The sequence below is a fragment of the Mesocricetus auratus genome, unplaced genomic scaffold, assembly GCF_017639785.1.
Source record: "Mesocricetus auratus isolate SY011 unplaced genomic scaffold, BCM_Maur_2.0 Super-Scaffold_100042, whole genome shotgun sequence".
In the NCBI taxonomy this organism is placed as follows: Eukaryota; Metazoa; Chordata; class Mammalia; order Rodentia; family Cricetidae; genus Mesocricetus; species Mesocricetus auratus.
Window position 1 is genome coordinate 5,371,076 of NW_024429219.1, and position 18,023 is coordinate 5,389,098.

At 49.4% G+C, this 18,023-nt stretch overlaps 1 protein-coding gene across 2 annotated transcripts; it reads right to left on the bottom strand.

Moving 5' to 3' along the window:
* Positions 1–104: 104 nt before the first annotated feature.
* Positions 105–16,991, bottom strand: Tnfrsf9 (TNF receptor superfamily member 9). Of its 2 annotated transcripts, none has more exons than XM_021232567.2 (8): positions 16,199–16,991; positions 14,781–14,905; positions 14,056–14,160; positions 10,920–11,057; positions 10,230–10,299; positions 8,619–8,749; positions 7,690–7,827; positions 105–358 (listed from the first exon to the last, which is right to left on the bottom strand). In XM_021232567.2, the coding sequence occupies exons 2-8, from the start codon at positions 14,893–14,895 to the stop codon at positions 279–281; spliced, it is 777 nt and encodes a 258-aa protein (XP_021088226.1). In that variant the 5' UTR covers positions 14,896–14,905; positions 16,199–16,991; the 3' UTR covers positions 105–278. The 2 variants fall into 2 exon arrangements, with proteins under 2 accessions (XP_021088226.1, XP_005079444.2); XM_005079387.4 differs by having other exon boundaries at positions 7,690–7,830; positions 16,199–16,989.
* Between the last annotated feature and the right edge of the window lie 1,032 nt (positions 16,992–18,023).

Consider the following 18,023-nt stretch of genomic DNA (forward strand, 5'->3'; position numbering starts at 1 on the left):
CCTCTGCTGGCATCAGCAATCACATGGTGTGTGTGTGTGTGTGTGTGTGTGTGTGTGTGTGTGTGTGTGTGTGTACGCGCGGACAAAACACTCTTACAAAGTTGTTTAAAAATAAAAATAATTTTAAAATAGTGAGGACAAATACATTAGCATTAGAAGGGGTTTGGGCGGGGTGCTTGTCTACACATTGTCTAGGATGTTTGAGAACAGCACAGCGGGGTCCTTGTGCTGCTCCTCACTGCTCCTGAGGGACCCCCCACATCTCCTGCGCTGCCACATCACAGCTCATAGCCTCCTCCTTCTTCTTCCTCTGGAAATCGGCAGCTGCAGGCATCTTCCTCTTGAGCCGTCTTAAATGCTAGGAAACAAGGAAGATCTCATGTAAGGGAGCCGGCTGAGTTGCAGGTGCTAGGTTTCTGGGTGAAGCCAATGTTAGGGTGAGAATTCCAAAGCGGCCACCGTCAAAGTGCCCAGCAAGCAAGTAGGGATACATCAGAGACAAACGAAGACTCAGGGCTGGGGAGCCACGGGCAGTGGCGCGCACGCAGAGAGCCCCAGCTACTTGGGAGACAGAGGCGGGAGCGTTGTTGAGGACAGGTGTTCAAAACTGGAGGCTGCTCTGGGGGACATAGTGAGACCCAGAGAGAGCATTGAAAGGAACCCAGGAGCTATTTTTAAACTGGGAGGTGACGCTAATTGAAATTTTGAAAGACCGATGAATGTTTCACAATAGAATGAGGAAGGTTGTTGGGGGGGCGGCGATGTCATTATCCAGTCCAGGGAGGGATAAATGCGTGAAATGGATGGAGCCTTAAGGACAGGTGGGGCTCTGACAAGAGGTCCAAATTCACGTCACTGGAGCCTGGAGGGCAGGAGAAGGGATTCGGGGCTCAGTGCTTTGAAGCACATTTGGAGAGAGGGTGACTGATCCACCACCACCTCCATCAGTAAAGAGGCAAGGCCTACACGTTCTAGAAGCTGACTGAACCTCAAACCGGGTGAGTCCAGGAATCCACGTCACAGTCAAAACTCTAAAGCACAGGACTCTTGAGAGGCCCTGCTGGGATAACTGCAGGTCTCTTGCCAGAAATCGTGGAGGCCAGCGGGAAATGTCTCCCACCCTGCAGAAGGGGAAACCCTGTCCCTACTTGTAGGTGACATTGTGGCCTAAGCAGGACATCCCATGGAATCCGCAGAATGCTCTTAGAGCAAGTGAGTGCGTGCGTCAGAGACACGGGGCGCAAACCAGTTTCCCAAGTATCTCATGAACACGTGATTTAAGACACCGTATCACGTCCAATGGTTGAAAGAAAAAAGAGGGAGGCTGGGGTGCCAGGCGGTGGTGGCTCACGCCTTTAGTCCCAGCAGATCTCAGAGTTCGAGGCCAGCCTGGTCTACAGAGTGAGTTCCAGGACAGCCAGGGCTACACAGAGAAGCCCTGTCTTGAAAAACAAAAACAAAACATGCACAGAAAAGGAAAAAGAACTGGGCCCTGATCGCCGGCTCAGCGGCTAAGAAAGCTTGCTGCAGGCTGGGCGGTGGTGGCGCATGCCTTTAATCCCAGCACTCGGGAGGCAGAGGCAGGCGGATCTCTGTGAGTTCGAGGCCGTGCTGGACCAATAGCCTCCAAAACAATACAGAGAAACCCTGTCTCGTAAACAGAGAGAGAGAGAGAGAGAGAGAGAGAGAGACGAGAGAGAGAGAGAGAGAGAGAGAGAGAGAGAGAGAGAGAGAGAGAGAGAGAGAGAGAGAGAGAGAGAGAGAGAGAGAGAGAGAGAGAGAGAGAGAGAGAGAGAGAGAGAGAGAGAGAGAGAGAGAGAGAGAGAGAGAGAGAGAGAGAGAGAGAGAGAGAGAGAGAGAGAGAGAGAGAGAGAGAGAGAGAGAGAGAGAGAGAGAGAGAGAGAGAGAGAGAGAGAGAGAGAGAGAGAGAGAGAGAGAGAGAGAGAGAGAGAGAGAGAGAGAGAGAGAGAGAGAGAGAGAGAGAGAGAGAGAGAGAGAGAGAGAGAGAGAGAGAGAGAGAGAGAGAGAGAGAGAGAGAGAGAGAGAGAGAGAGAGAGAGAGAGAGAGAGAGAGAGAGAGAGAGAGAGAGAGAGAGAGAGAGAGAGAGAGAGAGAGAGAGAGAGAGAGAGAGAGAGAGAGAGAGAGAGAGAGAGAGAGAGAGAGAGAGAGAGAGAGAGAGAGAGAGAGAGAGAGAGAGAGAGAGAGAGAGAGAGAGAGAGAGAGAGAGAGAGAGAGAGAGAGAGAGAGAGAGATTGATTGCTGCTCTTACAGAGGGAGGATCCAAGTTCACTTCCCAGCATCCAGGTCAGGGAGCTCACAACAACTTATAACTCCAGCTTCAGGGAGCAGGGTCTGTCATCCTTATCTGCCCTTTGAGATATGCAATGCACACACACAGCACTTACATTGGCATATATACATAAAAAAGAAAAATCTGATTTAAGAAAAATTTGCTTTTTGTTTTTGCTTTGTTTTGTTTTGAGACAGGGTTTTTCGATGTAGTTCTGGCTGTCCTGGAAATTGCTCTATGAACCAGGCTGGCCTCGAACTCAAAGAGATCCACCTGCCTCTGCTTCCCGAGTGCTGGGATTAAATGCGCACACCACCAATGCCTGACAAGGAAAGACTGAGGAGGCAAGACAGCTCAGTGGTTAAAGCGCTGGCCACCCACTGGTGAGCCCTGGAGTTTGGCTCCCTAGGATCCCCCAAAATGGCCAAGTAAGTGTGGCAGCCTGGCTGTAATCCCAGCCTCGGGAGGCAGAGAGATGAGACCAGATCCCCAGAGCAAGCTGCCTAGCCAGGCTAGCCATCGTGTGAGTTTTGAGTTTGACTAACAGACCCTGCCTCAATGAATAAGATGGAAAGCCAACCAAAGATTATTCCAAACACCAACATAGGGCCTCCACATCCACATTGTCACACACAGGTACGCCCACATGTATGCAAAAACATACAAACATATGTACCACACAGACACACACACACAGACACGCGCACACACAAAAGTGGGGGATGTGGGAGGTGGAGTTGAATACCCGGGCATAAATCTAAAAAAAAATGCATACAGGACTCACTTTATGAATTACCAAAGAGTGACAAAATGAGAGGAAGTATAAATGGAAAGTCACTATGTTCTCGTTGGAATCGCTAATCAAAATTTCCCGCCAAGCTCACATAGATTTCTTGCAACTTACATGGAAGTGTTAGAATAAAGAGCTAAAGCAACCGTGGGGGAGGAAGACGGAGAGGGAGGGTGTGTCCCTGCTCTCCACGCAGCTCTCAGACTGACTTTATAGTCCCTGCTCTCCATGCAGCTCTCAGACTGATTTTATAGCCACAGTTACCAAGCCTTGGCAGTGCTGGGATAGACACGCTGCTGTTGCTGTAACACGAGGGGGGCGGCCTCTGCTCCCCCACAAGCACAGCCAGTGGTTGGGGTAGACAGAGGGGTGAAGATACTCTTTTCTTTGAGTGACATTGGAACAGCTGGGCACACACAGCCCCCTACCCACCTGAAGGAAAAAAAAAAAAGAAATCTTGACCTTAATTTCTGACACTTTATATCTCACTGACACAGCTTTAAATGTCAAATTCAAAAGTGTAAAACGTTTTCAGACGCTAGCATTGGGGGAAAGGCTCAACCTTTCAGACCAAGGCTGTAGTGAAGGGTTCTTGGATGTGGGCTGCTCAGGAAGTAGAAGCATTTGCCACACACACTTGACAGCTTGAGTTTGACCCCTGCGACCCACGTGGTAGAAAGGAAAGCACCTACCTTCACGGGGACTCCTCTGAAGTACACACAAGGACTTGCATGTGACCACACACACACACACACACACACGCGCGCGCGCGCGCGCGCACGCACGCACGCACGCACGCACGGAGGCAGGAGGAGGGAGGGAGAGAGAGAGAAATGTAGAAAACACTTTTAAACCAAATGCAAAGGCAAGCACTGGAATGCTGCATTCTATAGCAAGATGGGTGAAGGATGGAGAGGGGGGGATGGGGAAGCTTGAGGGCCAGCTAGTCTGCACAGCTTGGCAGAAACAAAGAGTGTGGTGATAGATTATTTATGATTTACTAAAGCTAGCCCGCGGATCCAGAAAGCAAAGCCAGCCCCAAGCTATAGAGGTCAGGTGGTGGCGGCACACACCTTTCATCCCAGGACTCGGGAGAAAGGCAGATGGAGCTCTGAGTCCAAGAGCAGAGTGAATCGGAGCTCACACCTTTAATCCCAGGATTTGAGAGGTATAAGAAGCAGAGGCATTCAGTCTGAGATTATAGCCACGTTGAGGAGAGCCTAGCGGTCTGAGAGAATCTGAGGAGCAGTGAAGTCAGGGGCAGTCTGAGGATCACCCCTTTGGTCTGAGCTGAGGTAGAGGTGACAGCTGGTGGCCGGCTGCTTTGCTTCTCTGATCTTCAGCTTGAAGCTTGAACCCCAGTATCTGTCTCTGGGTTATTTTATTTTATTTTATTTTGTGTGTGTGTTACACAAGGAGAGAACTAACTTCTGTAGATTGTTTCTGACCTCAACATGCTCACAGTGGCATGTGCACACACACAAAATAAAATAAATTTAAAAATTAAAATATAACTCTACGATTGCATTTCTCTTAAGAGACACAAGAACTTATGTTCACGTGAAACCTACCCGTAAGTATCCATGGGTTTGTTCGTTTTTTGTTTTTAACATGTAAGAGGAAAAAAACCTGGACCAGAGAGGTGGCTCAGCACTTGTCGCTCTTGCAAAAAACCCAGGTTCAGTTCCCAGCACCCACGTGGTAACTCATAACTGCCTGTAAGTCCAGTTCCAGGGGGTCTGGCCTCCATGTGTTCCTACATGCATGTGATACACATAAAACTCATGTAAGCAAACACATGTAACATAAAATTATGAATACGTTAAAAAAAAAACAACCATGAGTCAAAAGTCAGAAATAGGTGAGTGGGAAGGACTGAGAAGGGGGCGAGCAGGGCTGAGAGGGCAGGGCTGACAGGGGCGAGCAGGGCTGGCTCAGAAGGGCGAGCAGGGCTGGCTCAGAAGGGCAAGCAGGGCTGAGAAGGGTGAGCAGGGCTGAGGGGGGTGAGCAGGGCTAAGAAAGGGGTGAGCAGGGCAGAGAGTAGGGCTGGCTCAGAAGGGCGAGCAGGGCTGAGAAGGGCGAGCAGGGCTGAGAAGGGCGAGCAGGGCAGAGAGTAGGGCTGGCTCAGAAGGGCGAGCAGGGCTGGACCCTGGTTGTGGACAGTTTGGGTTCTTTCTTGCCTGTTTTTCCGTCGAGTCATGTAACTATGGCCTTGAGCTTGAGAGCCTCCTGCTGGGGCTCCAGGCGAGCACCCCACGCCCCACCTGACAAGTTCTGTGTTTCCGTGCACGAATCCACAGATCTGATAGAGGGGCGTACAGCTAGTCTGTGTGTTCTGTGCGCCGCTGTCCTGGCCGCAGTGTGATGGCACTATTCTGCTCCCTGTTTGTGACTTTCTATGAATGAGCAACTCCCTAAAAAATGAAAAGGTTTTTCTTCTTCTTTTTTTAATGACTCCAAGCCACTCGTTGCTGATCAACACCTTTGAAAACAGCCTCACGGGAACCTTGCTGCCGCTCTGGGAGGAAGCTCAAAGGTCTCCTCCAGAGACAGAGGCCTGGGATGGAAGGGGAGAGGCCACAGAAAATGAGAGTCCCTTTCATTGATAAGGAGAGGGCAGAAGGCCCTGTGGGAAGACTTCTCAGAGTAAGAAATCCAAACAGCCAATCAAAGCGAAAAGCCATCTAACCTCAGACATCATCAAGGAACTGCAAATCAAAACCACAATGAGCCACTGCTCCCCACCCACCAGACAGATAAAAATAGCGCCGCTACAGCCGGCTTCACACGGAAGTGGGCCACATGGGGCTTCGCACCCCGCTGAAGAGGCGTTCAACGTGGTCCCCATTATGTCTGGAAAACAGTTTGCCCCACCTACTTGGACAGGGCTTAAGTTAACTTGTTCCCACATCTTTTTCCCTAGGTTAAAGAAACAAAAAGCAAAGCTTGGGAAATGGTTCTGTAACTAGTGCCCATTGCCGCGAGCCTGAGGTAACTGGTGTTCCTTGTCCTGAGCCTGAGCTAACTAGTAACTAGTGCTCATTGCCCTGAGAGCATGAGGAGCAGAGTTCAGATCCCCAGCACCACATAAAGGCCGGCAAGGTGGTAGTCACTGTGACCCTGGAAGGCAGAGACAGGATTCCTGGGGCAAGCTGTCTGGAGCATCTATGATGCTCTCTGGGTTCAACTGAGAGGACCAAGTGGAGGGGGATCTAGGAAGGTGCCTGACACCATATGTCTACATATGCACGTGTGCACGCCTACACAGACAAACATGCACATGTATGCACATACACACACCACACACAAAAACTCAGAGCAGACACATTCCATAACAAATGTAGAAGGCTGGGTTTGGAACACAGGGGACTGGAGCTCAATCTGTGGGTGAGTTCCCCCCCCTTCTCTCTGCCTCTCCCTTCCTTCTTCCCTCCTTCCCTCCTTTCTTTCTCATTTTAAGACAGGGTCTCGCTCTGTAGACCAGACTAGCCTCGAACTCACAAAGATCCCCCTGCCTCTGCCTCCCGAGCTCTGGGATTAAAGGTGCGTGCCACCACCGCCCAGCCTCCTCATAGAATCTTACTCAGTTTATTAATGGGTGAAACCATAGTCTGCCTTACCCCCATTTCAGCGCCATCCAGTTCTCCCCACTTCCTCAGTACAGACCAGAGCTGAGGCCAAGTGTGTTTACCAACTTTGGAAGCAACACTGGGTGGGGCGATGTTCTCTGTGGGGGTGTGTTTGTGTGTGTAGAGAAGTCAGGAGATTCCCCTCTGTTTGCTTGCTTGACTTTTTCTGTGAGACAGGGTCTCTCACTGGCCTAGAGTTTATCAACTAGGTGAGGCTGATTGGTTATCAAGCCCCTGGGATCTGCCTGTCACCATCTGTCATCACCGCCTGACCCCGCCTGCCTGTCACTGCATTGGGATTACAACAAGCACAGGCCACCACTTGTTTGCATGGATCTGGGTGTTAACACAGCCGTGTGCTTGCAAAACAAAAGTCTTCACAAGCTGGGCTGTCTCCCCCAGCTTCTGAGGTAATGATTTCCTCTGGTTCCTCTGTGCCGTGGGCACAGGCTGACTGGGGGTGCCCACACTTATAGGTGCACCACAGTTATCTGGGACTGGGGCATACGTGTCTGTTGTCACACACACGCGTGCGCATGCACGCACACACACACACACACACACACACACGCATACACACACACACAGGGCCCTGTTGTCTCCATCTCTTCCCTAGTGACATACAGAGCCCAATTCTTATGCCCAGGGGGGCTCTTCTTGTGCATTAGTGGGGGCAGGGAGCCTCCCCATCCCCTACTCCAAGTCACAGCTACCCAAACTGTCTTCAGACAATATCCTTGTGGGAACAAGCTTGTCCTGGCTTTGCAACCATTGGGTCAGCCAATTGTATGCCCATAACTTACAATAAAAAAAAAAAAAAAGAATCCAAGCCTGCAAGAGCTGGGTGGGTAAAGACCCCCACCACACAAGCCTGAGGACCCGAGTTTAGTCCCCAAAACGGGAGAGAACCCACTCCGAGACGTTGCTCTGACTCCCAGACGTGTCTGCCTCCCCCGCTTCCCACACCGTGTTGGCCTTACGTTGCTTGAACAGGTAGGGCAATCTCTTTCTGCCCCGTTTGACCGCCAAGAGCCTGAGGACGATGAGGATCAGGAACAGCAGCAGCATGGCCGACGTCAGTGCCAGGAACAGGGTGAGGAACTGCCAGGGGTGCCCTTCTTCTAGGGCAAGGACAGAAATGCGGTGTTTGGTGAGGACAAGCTTGACCTGAACACACACGCCCCCCCCCCAAAGACAGAGCCTCCAGGGAGGCAGCAGCCTGGGCTCCTCCAACCCCTGACTTAACAAGCTTAGATGACTTTGCTGTCTTCTCTTTGTTCTGTTTTGTTTCTGAGACAAGGTCTCGTGTATCCCAGGCTAGCCTCAAACCCCATATGTAGCTGAGGACGACCTGATCCTCCTGCCTCTAGCACCAGAGTGGGAGAACTGTAGGTGTGCACCACCGGCGCTCAGATTCACACAGTTCCAGGCCTTTCCAACACGCAAGACAAGGGCTCTACCAGCTGAGTCACATTCCAAGTCCCAGACCTAAGCGACTTTTAAAAAACGAACCCAAGGTTAGTGACTCTTCTACAGAAGCTAAGTAGCCTGAACTACTGAGCTTGGAGAAAGCACAAGGCCCTTTAGTTCCCGGGGCTCGGCCTTTGTAAGGGTGTGTCGTCTGTTTGGGATGAGGGTCACCGTCACCGGCTGCTGACTGAGTGACAAACACCCAGGAAAACAAGCCAGAGCTGCCTGCTGCAGGCAGAGCTGGGGGACCCAGCAGTGCTGAACAGACAACCGTGCACTTGTTTGGATAAGGTCTTTCAAGGAGTCTTACTGTGTAGCCCAGGCTAGCCTGGGACTTGCCGACCCCCTGCCTCGGCCTCTGTAGTGTTCTGATGCCGCCATATCTTACTTAACAGCGATTTTAAAAAGAACGTTTGTTTAATAGCAATAGAGCAACCACCTGGTTTTCTCAACCGGGCAGGCGTGGCGGTGGTCGGAGCACCTGGAGAGGAGCCGACTGAAGCAAGCGCGCAGACCACATCTGCCTCCGAGGTCCCCTCCTTCAGCACAAGTTTTCCTTCCAGAGAGCAACTTAGACGGGCCAAGAGAAAGAGTTCAGGTGATTAGTTTAGGGCCAGAGGAGCACGGTGAAGCACCTGGCACTTGTCACCCCCGTGAAGTAACCCATCGATGCGGTAGGTGGGCTCGGGCTCACAGGCAGATGGTGTGAGAAAGTTCCGGGCGACTCTCTGGCCTACACCTGTTTCCCTCGGCTTTCAAGGGGGGCTGTGGCCTTAACCCCACTCCGCCCACACACCAGGTTCTTTTCTCCCCCGGGGGGAGGAGCCACCATGACGCTGTAGTTTCAGCCGGTGTGGCTCAACATGCTCCCCCTGAGTCTTCTCTCAACCCTACCCTCCCCCCCTCTGCACCCCCCCACTAGTTCTTGCTCCTTTGACGGATGTGGCCACGTGTGGAGCACGAGCAGGGATTCCCAGCAGCAACCTCGGACAAAGCAGGGGTGACCTCGGGTCCGCACTTCACAGAGCGACCCATCAGCAAGTCTGCAAATCCCATGCAAGCCTTCTCTTGCTCAGCTGCTTAAAAGAGGGGTGGCCTGTGCTCCCCGGATTGGGGTTAAAGCAAATTAATGAGTCCCAGGGACGCAATCTCACCGTGCTAAATACGGTTCATGAATAGCAATTGTTGTTGCCATCATCATCATCAGTAACCATATTCACCGTCACCATCCTCACCACCATCACCACCTTTTTTTTTTTTTTTTGGTTTTTTGAGACAGGGTTTCTCTGTATTGTTTTGGATCCTGTCCTTAAACTGGCTCTGTAGACCAGGCTGGCCTCAAACTCACAGAGATCCGCCTGTCTCTGCCTCTTGAGAGCTGGGATTAAAGGCATGCACAACCAACGCCTGGCCTTTTTCTTCTCCCTGAGAGCCATGTCCATGTCCCCATTCTACACGCACTCACCTAAACATTCTAATCAATTTTAGCTGAAAGACCTCTTTAAAAAATATCCTAGTCTGTTGCCCACCAGTGTGCTTGTAAAACGTTGCAAATATGTAACCAAAGTAACAATAAAACTGGCTTTCTACTAAAGGGAACCAAGCAGGAAAAGATGACAGGCATTTAAAATGTGGCTTTTGTCGGCAGGGCATGTGACTGCCAGTCTGCCTCCACTCTCTCCGGGCCAGCATGTCCCATGCCCACTGTTGTCCTAGGCACCATCAAACCTTACTGGGCCAGTGCCAACCTTGCAAGTCCATTCGGATCTCTGCTGCTGGCTGTGTCCCTCCAGTGGCCATCACACCCTATATGTATGACCCTGAGCACGTGACATGGGCCAGCCAGTCACAGAAGAACAACCAAGAGCTCAGAAAGAGACAGAACTGAAGACCCACATTCATACAAGACTCTATGACCCACAGAGTTCCCCTGTCACCTAAGGTGTGTTGCTGCAGATCTACACTCCAATGACAATGTCCTTTTTCCAATTTGTTTTTCGGTTTACCTTGTGCTTTTCGTGTTATGAGAAGAATGAGAATGTATACGTACTTTGTCCAGGGCCGACAGGCGCCATGACCGTTCTTATCGTTAAATGTCCCAAAGCCACAGTTTTTACAACCTTGAAGACAAGTTAAGAATCAATAGGAGGCTTTTTACCATTTTAAAAATTCCCTTGTGATAAACCAGCGGCTTGGTGTCTCAAGTTACCTGTGCAAATTGCTCCGTGAGTATTTTAAGGATTTAACTTTTTATTCACATGTATGTATGCATGTATCTTTACGCGCATATGTGCATTTGTGTGCAGATGCCTGCAGAGTCCAGTAGGGGGCATCGGATTCCCCAGAGCTGGAGTTACAGGCCTTTGTGAGCTGCCTGATGTGGGTGCTGGGAACTGAACTTGAGTCCTCTGTAACAGCAGCAGTCACTGAGCCATTGTCTCTCCAGCCCCTGCTTAGTGGTTATTGAATTAAAACCCTGAGATTGCTCATTTTCAATCTGATCGTATGAGGGATATTGTGTATATCTAAAATGTGTAAAAACGCAAGGCTCTGATGATTAACAAAATGCCCTGGTTTCTAATTACATTAATTTACAGAAACACAAAAGAACATATAATGGAATATAATTAAAACACGGTATTAGCCCCCCCCCCCCATACTGCAACTCGGTGAAGGCTCTCAAGCCAGGAGAAACGTGTCTCCATCACAAAGGCGGGCTGGGTGGGGAGAGCAAACCTACCCTGCTCTGTTAACTCTTGACCCGGCTTGCAATCCTTTTCACACCAGGCACACTTTGGTCCCAGGCAGTGGAGTCCCTCGATGCACTCACACTCTGCGTCACTGGTCGGGGAGCAAAGCTTCTTGAACCTGAAATAACCTACAAAGCCCCAGCTCTGTGTTACCCGTGACCTCCGGAACAAGAAACAAATGCGTATTCTGCAGTTTAGTGTGTGTGTGAGTGTGTGTGTGTGTGTGTGTGTATGTATCCATTGTTCTTCTTATAATGTTAGTTATAACATTATAACTTTAGAAATGTCGTATTCACCTATTTACTGTCTTTTTGTGAACAACAACAAAAGCCTCTCATGTCAAACGAGTATTTTCTCTATTATTCTAAAAATTCAGCCAAGATGATAGCTTACTGGTGGCCATGTCAGAGGGACAGCAGGCGGAAGCTGACTTGAGAGGAACGGCCCACCGGCATGCAAGGCACTGACGGGTGGATCTCAGATAGGCAAGGCCAGAGAGCCTCGGCCCCAGAATGTCTCTGGCTACTGCTGCGTCTTTACATGTTTGCTGCTGCCACTTTTCTCTGGTATCAGGCATGGTGTGACTGGGTGTGGGGAGATCCCCGCTGCCCTTAATGTGGTGTGATTATCTCATAGAAATATCCCTTTCTACTGGGAGGTTTTTGTTTGTTTGTTTTTTCGAGGCAGGGTTTCTCTGTATTGTTTTGGAGGCTGTCCTGGAACTCGCTCTGTAGACAAGGCTGGCCTGGAACTCAGAGAGATCCTTCTGCCTCTGCTTCCCTAGTGCTGGGATTAAAGGCATGCGCCACCAATGCCCGGCTCTACTGGGCATTTTTATCCATGGATTACTATGAAGATGATTTCCTCCTAAGCTGTACTGTTTAACTGAAGCAATGATTACATATAACAACAGTGTTAGTTTAAATAGGATTTGGATGACTGAGGGTCTTTAATAAATATAGTAAAGGATTGCGATAGAGGTCAGTTTAGTGGGAAAACTAATACAGGTAAAAGCATGATATGGTATTGCCTCTGCCCCTGATAAAGCAGGGGCTGTGGAGAACAGAAAATTAGAACAGGGAAGTGTCACACGGCTAGTTTCTCTCGAGAGGTCATATAGACTCTGGCTTAGATTAATGACCAAGGAAAGCAACTGAGTCCCAGGAGCTAACCTAACTCAAGTTCTTTTCAACTTAATGTTGAGAGATGTGTTCGTGGGTTTCAGCGTGCATCACAGCTGGAACAAAGCTTTAAATAATGACTTAAGGTTAGGTTAAGATGATTTTGTTAATGGCTTTGAGGTTAAAGAAAAATCTTAGGAAACCATTTTAAAAGGCACACTTTTAATAGTTGAGTAGGGACTCGTTGGGGTCAGGGGACGAGAACGATGACAGCCTGGCTATTGATGACCGAGGCACCTTTGCTGCTGGGATGGGTTGGTGATCAAGGGGGATGATTAATACCTTGTAACCATTTCTGTTCTCAGCTCCTGACATAAAAAAAAAAACCTGTTGATGAATGGGCATGCACCCTGAGGATTTAAAATAGAGCTGACTGGTTCTTTTTCACATAAAAATTTAGATTTATAATTCTTCCTTAAGAGATTGCCTTTTGAGATTAAAAACATAAAATGATTGGTCCTTTCTTTGTAACTGCAAAATACAGCTCGCTAGCCAAAGAACTGACTGAGAGAAATAGCTTGCTTGCCCTCTGTTAATCTATAACAAGGTGGTGGCGCAGCCTTTAATCCCAGCACTTGGGAGGCAGAGGCAGGCGGATCGCTGTGAGTTCAAAGCCAGCCTGGTCTACAGAGTGAGTTCCAGGACAGGCTCCAAAGCTACACAGACAAACCCTGTCTTAAAAAAAAAAAAAACTCATGTAAATGAAATGAAAAACATGATGTTTTTTACTTGTATTCAGTGTAATCATTCACTTAAAATAGTAAGTAACCTCATTATAATTTTTGCACTGCTTGAAAGATTTTGCTGGGATAGAATCTGTAAGCCGTAAGGGAGAAGTTAGTTAAAAGGAAGACATCAAGAGATGTGGGAACACCAGACCTTGAGCAGAGACCCACTTCCCCTTCTGCCTGGGAGTAGGCAGCTGTAAGACAATGTTTAGTAAAAACATGTTTACTAAAAACGATACAATAAGTTCCTGGGAAAGGCCTTCCCACGGAAACCGCCCTGACCTCGACCTTGTCCAAAGACTAATCGCACCTTAAAAACCCACACACATCCACCTCTGGTGTCAGAGCAGAACCAGCCAGGGGAGAGGAGAGAGGAGAAGCTTCTCTGGTGGGAGCTTTTCTTAGGAGGTTTTCTTGAACCTTTTTGGAGCCTGTTTAAAGTTCTCTTTACATCATTGAACGAGTCTCTGTGTTGTCAATCCCTGACACCCTCCGCACGTTCTCGGACACAGGCTGAGCAGCAGACGTGACAAAGAGAGACAGAAGGGATACATCTGGATAGGGCTAAGAAAAGAAATAACAGAGAGAGAAGATGATGGTGAGACCCTAAAGAGGTAGGGTGTGTGTGTGTGTGTGTGTGTGTGTGTGTGTGTGTGTGTGTTTTCCCTTTTTCAACAGTCCTAAGGAGTTAAGTTTGCCCCCCCCACTCACTGGCCCCAGGGAGTTAAGTTTCACTCCCTCAGACAGAAAAGTCAAGATGAATGATTAGCCTGCCAACTCCATGGGTTCTCCCTCAATCCCTGAGCTCATGAAATAATTGGACTACACCTGCTGTGGACAGAGGAGTCAGCACCCCTGTGAGGCTCAAGATTCAAAATAAAGACCCGTTAGTAAAGAGGGGCCAAAGCTGGTCTCTCCCCAGCAATCCTAAAGACAGAGATGATTCAGTCTGAAGCAGACTCCAGACCGGGGAGCCTGAAGATCGCAGATTCCAGCTCAGCCTGGGCAATGACAAGATCCTGTTTCAAAACAGACTGACAGGCCGGGCAGTGGTGGCGCACACCTTTAATCCCAGCAATTGGGAGGCAGAGGCAGGCGGATCTCTGTGATTTCGAGGCTGGGCTGGACCGACGGCCTCGAAAACAATACAGAGAAACCCTGTCTTGTAAAAAAAAAACCCAAAAAATAATAATAACAAAACGGACAGACAGACCCACCTTCGCACACTCTGCAGATGTTGCAGTAAAGCTGTCCACTCTTGCTGGAGTAGGTGCTTGCCGGACACCTGGAACAAACCGGAGTGTCTTTCTTGCAGAAGGTACCTGAACAACACGAGACATCACTCAGGTCATGGGCGTCCAAGTCTGACAACACACAGCACAACATGGTGACAACACTCGGCCACCACTCAAAGCACTGTGATCTTTACAGAGAAATCAGGATAAATGCTCCATTTGTCCTCTCATGGCAATAGGCATTTAGGGTTGGCATATAAGACTACGCACTTGCAGGGTGCCCTTGGCACAACCAACCAGGACTAACAGCATAGAACCGCTGTAACAAAGAAATCAAGGGGAGAAACCCCTGAATCTGTTGCTCTCCTCTGGGAGGAGGTCACAGCAACAGGACAGCACCCAAGAGAAGAGCAATGCTGCCCCCTGCTTGCACCTTGCTGCAGAGAGCACCTTGTATGTACAAAGCCGCAATCACCGGGTGCCGTTCTGAGACGGCCCTGGGACCCTCCAAGCACACCTGAGACAGCTTCTCTGACGGTGCTCAAATGGCAGAGTTGAGGTGCTGAGGTTAAGTGAGCCAGCCGGCTCCCCACCGCCCATTGGTTGTATCCAACAAGCCTCTGCAAGGGAATGAGTGGTCTTCTAGCCAGGCTAACTGAGATGGCTTTCCAACAGCCAGAAAATGTACCTGTCAGTTTGGGACTCACCGGCTTCACACCTGTCACAGGAATCCCGCAGGGCTCTAGGCTTTTCAGCGCCCACCACCAACAGCACAGTTACCACCACACTGTAACAGCTATTCCCCATGACAAAGTCTCGCATGCGCACGACACTAGCAAAGGAGATACCAAAAGAATCTCAGTCAGACGAGCTGCCCTCTGGCTGGTGGCGTAGCTCAGTTGGCAGGGTGTTTGCCTAGCATGCACCGGTAATTCAGAAACCATAGTGGTGGTCCATGCCTGTGACTCCAGCATTCGAGAGACGGGGGGTCAGGAGTTCAAGGTTATCCTCAACTGCAAAGTAAGACCAAGGTCAGCCTGGGCTACATGAGACCCTGTCTTTAACAGATGTCATTCTGCAAAATATAAGCAGTGTGAAGGGTTTTCCTTCCAGAACTATCCACATTGCCACCAATACTTTAGCAGTTCTTCGGGGTCTTAAGGAGAATTAAGACTGGCATATTGGGGCTGGAGAGACCATTCAGCGGTTGAGGGCACCCACTGCTCTTGTAGAGGACCCAGGTTTGGCTCCCAGCACCCATGTTGGGTGGCTCACGGCTGTCTGTAACTCCAGCTCCAGGGGATCCTACACCTCTGGCCATCAAATGTACATACTCACATACAAACGTACACAGACAATTTAAAACTTAAAGGTCTATTTTTCAAAAAGTCTGGAATATTATGGAAACATGGTCCATCCTCAGAGAGTCAGTTCTATAACAGCCACTGACTTTGCGCATGTCCGCCAAAGCCCAGGGTGAACTGAGAGCAGGAACACTGGGGACTTTCAGATTCTTGGCATGGGCATCCATACTGCAGCCACGCTGCCCTTGAAGCACAGTTCCGATGATGAATGCCATCTAATGGGTCCCCTCAGCGAGAAGGAACCCATGGTTGTTGCTCTGCCCTCTTTGACTGGAAATTTAGTTGTTCCAATTTTGGAAGATCATAAGCACAAACCTGCACTTGCCAATTTTGAGATTTGAAGCTTGTAAAAAAAAGAAAGAAAAACCAAATAAAACCAGCAATTAAAAAATCCTGAGGCTAGAGGTGATGCTCAGCTGGTGGAAAGACCGTCTGTCATGCATGAAGCCCTGGGTTCCATCCCTAGCACTCAGTCAGGCACAGTGGTTGACATCTGTAATCCCAGCATCCAAGACATGGAAGAGGAGAGTCAGAAATTCAGGATCATCCTTGGCTATACAGAGAGCTTGAGACTAGACTGGGCTACTACATGAGAGCCTGTCTTGAAAAGAGAAGATGTGGGAGGGACCGAATTCATTTTTCTGGGTCTTTATATAGGGGACTATGAGATAGAAGCTATAGGGAGAAAAGTCTAGAGCTCAGTAGTCAACACAGTCCATCGTTACTTCTCTACTTCCCCCACCAGCCCCGAGTAGACAAACCTGTGATCTCAGGGCAGCAAAAAACCTTCTGCTCCTCCAGAAGCTCAGTGATGTTCTGCAGCTCGCTCCCGAAGACCACAGGTCAAACACAGAACTTGTGACTCAACTGAGCGGAGCCTCCTGGGAAATCCCCACGCAGCCAGCTCTGGGGGGTGGCTCACCCTCGCTGCTCTCAAAATCCCCAGCGCCCCGGTAGCCACTTGATAATGTCACTTTAAAGGGTTTCTTGGAATCAGCTGTCTACCCTTAGGATATTTCCTAACCAATTTTAGGGAAAAGACTTGGTCACTTAACATAGCCCTTTATGCATGCCAAAGCTTTTTGATGTGTCCTTAAAATTCTGGAGACTTCAGGGGTGAGCCCAAACTAAAGGGTGCTTTTGCCACAAAGCCGGTCTCCTAAACCATAGAAACAGAAAGACGTGCCTCTTAAATCCAGAGTGGAGCTGGGCCGTGGAGAGCACGGCTCCCCGCTCTGAGGGACCCGGGGATCGGTCTCACCCCTGTCTGTGGTTAGGATGCCCGCGTGCAAACGCGAGGGCTCGCTCTGGCTGTGGTCAGCAGGAGGTGCTGTGCTGCGTCCTGAGACTGGGGAGGAAGGGGAACCGTAGGGCGGGGTGGAGGGAAGGAAGTGGGGCGTTCCCGGGCACTAGATGATCTTGCTGGCAAAGTGAGGATCCGCGGCGATTTTTAGAAAAACATTAAATTGAGTGAAAGAAAAGGAGAAGACAAGAAGGGGAAGGGTGAAGGACGAGGAGGAGAATATGGAGGGGAGAGGGAAGGAGGAGGGAGGAAGGGAGGAGGAAGAGAAAAGGAGGGAATGGTTGCTATGGAAACTGAGATGGACACTTGTTCATCAGGCGACTACAGATGCTCTGGGGAGCCTAGCCTGGGTGGGTGGGAGGGGGGATCACAGTGAGAAGAGGCTGTGCTGTGCCCAGAGTCTGGACACCCCAAGACCACCAAGAGACCAGATCCGATGCCGAAGCAGAGTCTTTGTAGTTACAAGTCCAAACTCGGGCCTGTCATCCCTCCGATGCAGGAGAAACGGCGAGCTGCAGTGGGGTTGAGCAAGGTGGGGGTGGGGTGGGGAGGTCATCTGGGACCCTGCAAGTTGTATAGTAACTTTTTAAATTAGTTTTAATTTTAACGGATTTTTTAGCCATACTTAACAAAACAAAGGTATACATTTTAAAGTAGAGAAGGTTCACATAAACCGAGTCCAGTTATTCATTTATTTATTTATTTGATTTATTTATATTTTTTGGCTGTTCTGCTTTGTTTTCTTCTGCCTTGTCACTGTGCCGGGGGCTCAGACTGACAGAGTGACACAGAGGAAACTTTTAAATGAGTATGCCTGGGTCCAGCAAAGGCATTGCCATAACCCAGCTCTAGAGGCAGCTTCCGGGTAAAGAGCGGCATGAAACAGTCTTCCAGACCACTTCTGTTCCAGCCCCGTGCTTACAACAACACTTACGAACACACCAGAAAACACTGACAAAGCTTCCAACAAAACAAGCACATGCAGCCTTCTCTAGGAATAGACAAAACTTTTCAACAAGACAAACAAGACTTTTTAACCAGAGTCAACCTAATGTAGTCAAGTTTTTAACTTATTTTTATGGCTTCTCTTTAAATTCAGTATTGGCAGATATGAGAAACCACGGCAAACACAGTTCACATGTCCTGTGGCCTTCTACAACTTTTTCTATACCTCCAGTCCCTTCCTGATTCCCCAGACATTTTTACGTCAGTCAGATTCCTCTTCCCGCTCCCTCCATTGCTTTAGTCTCCTGCCTCCCCTTCACTTTCCAGGCAGCATAAAA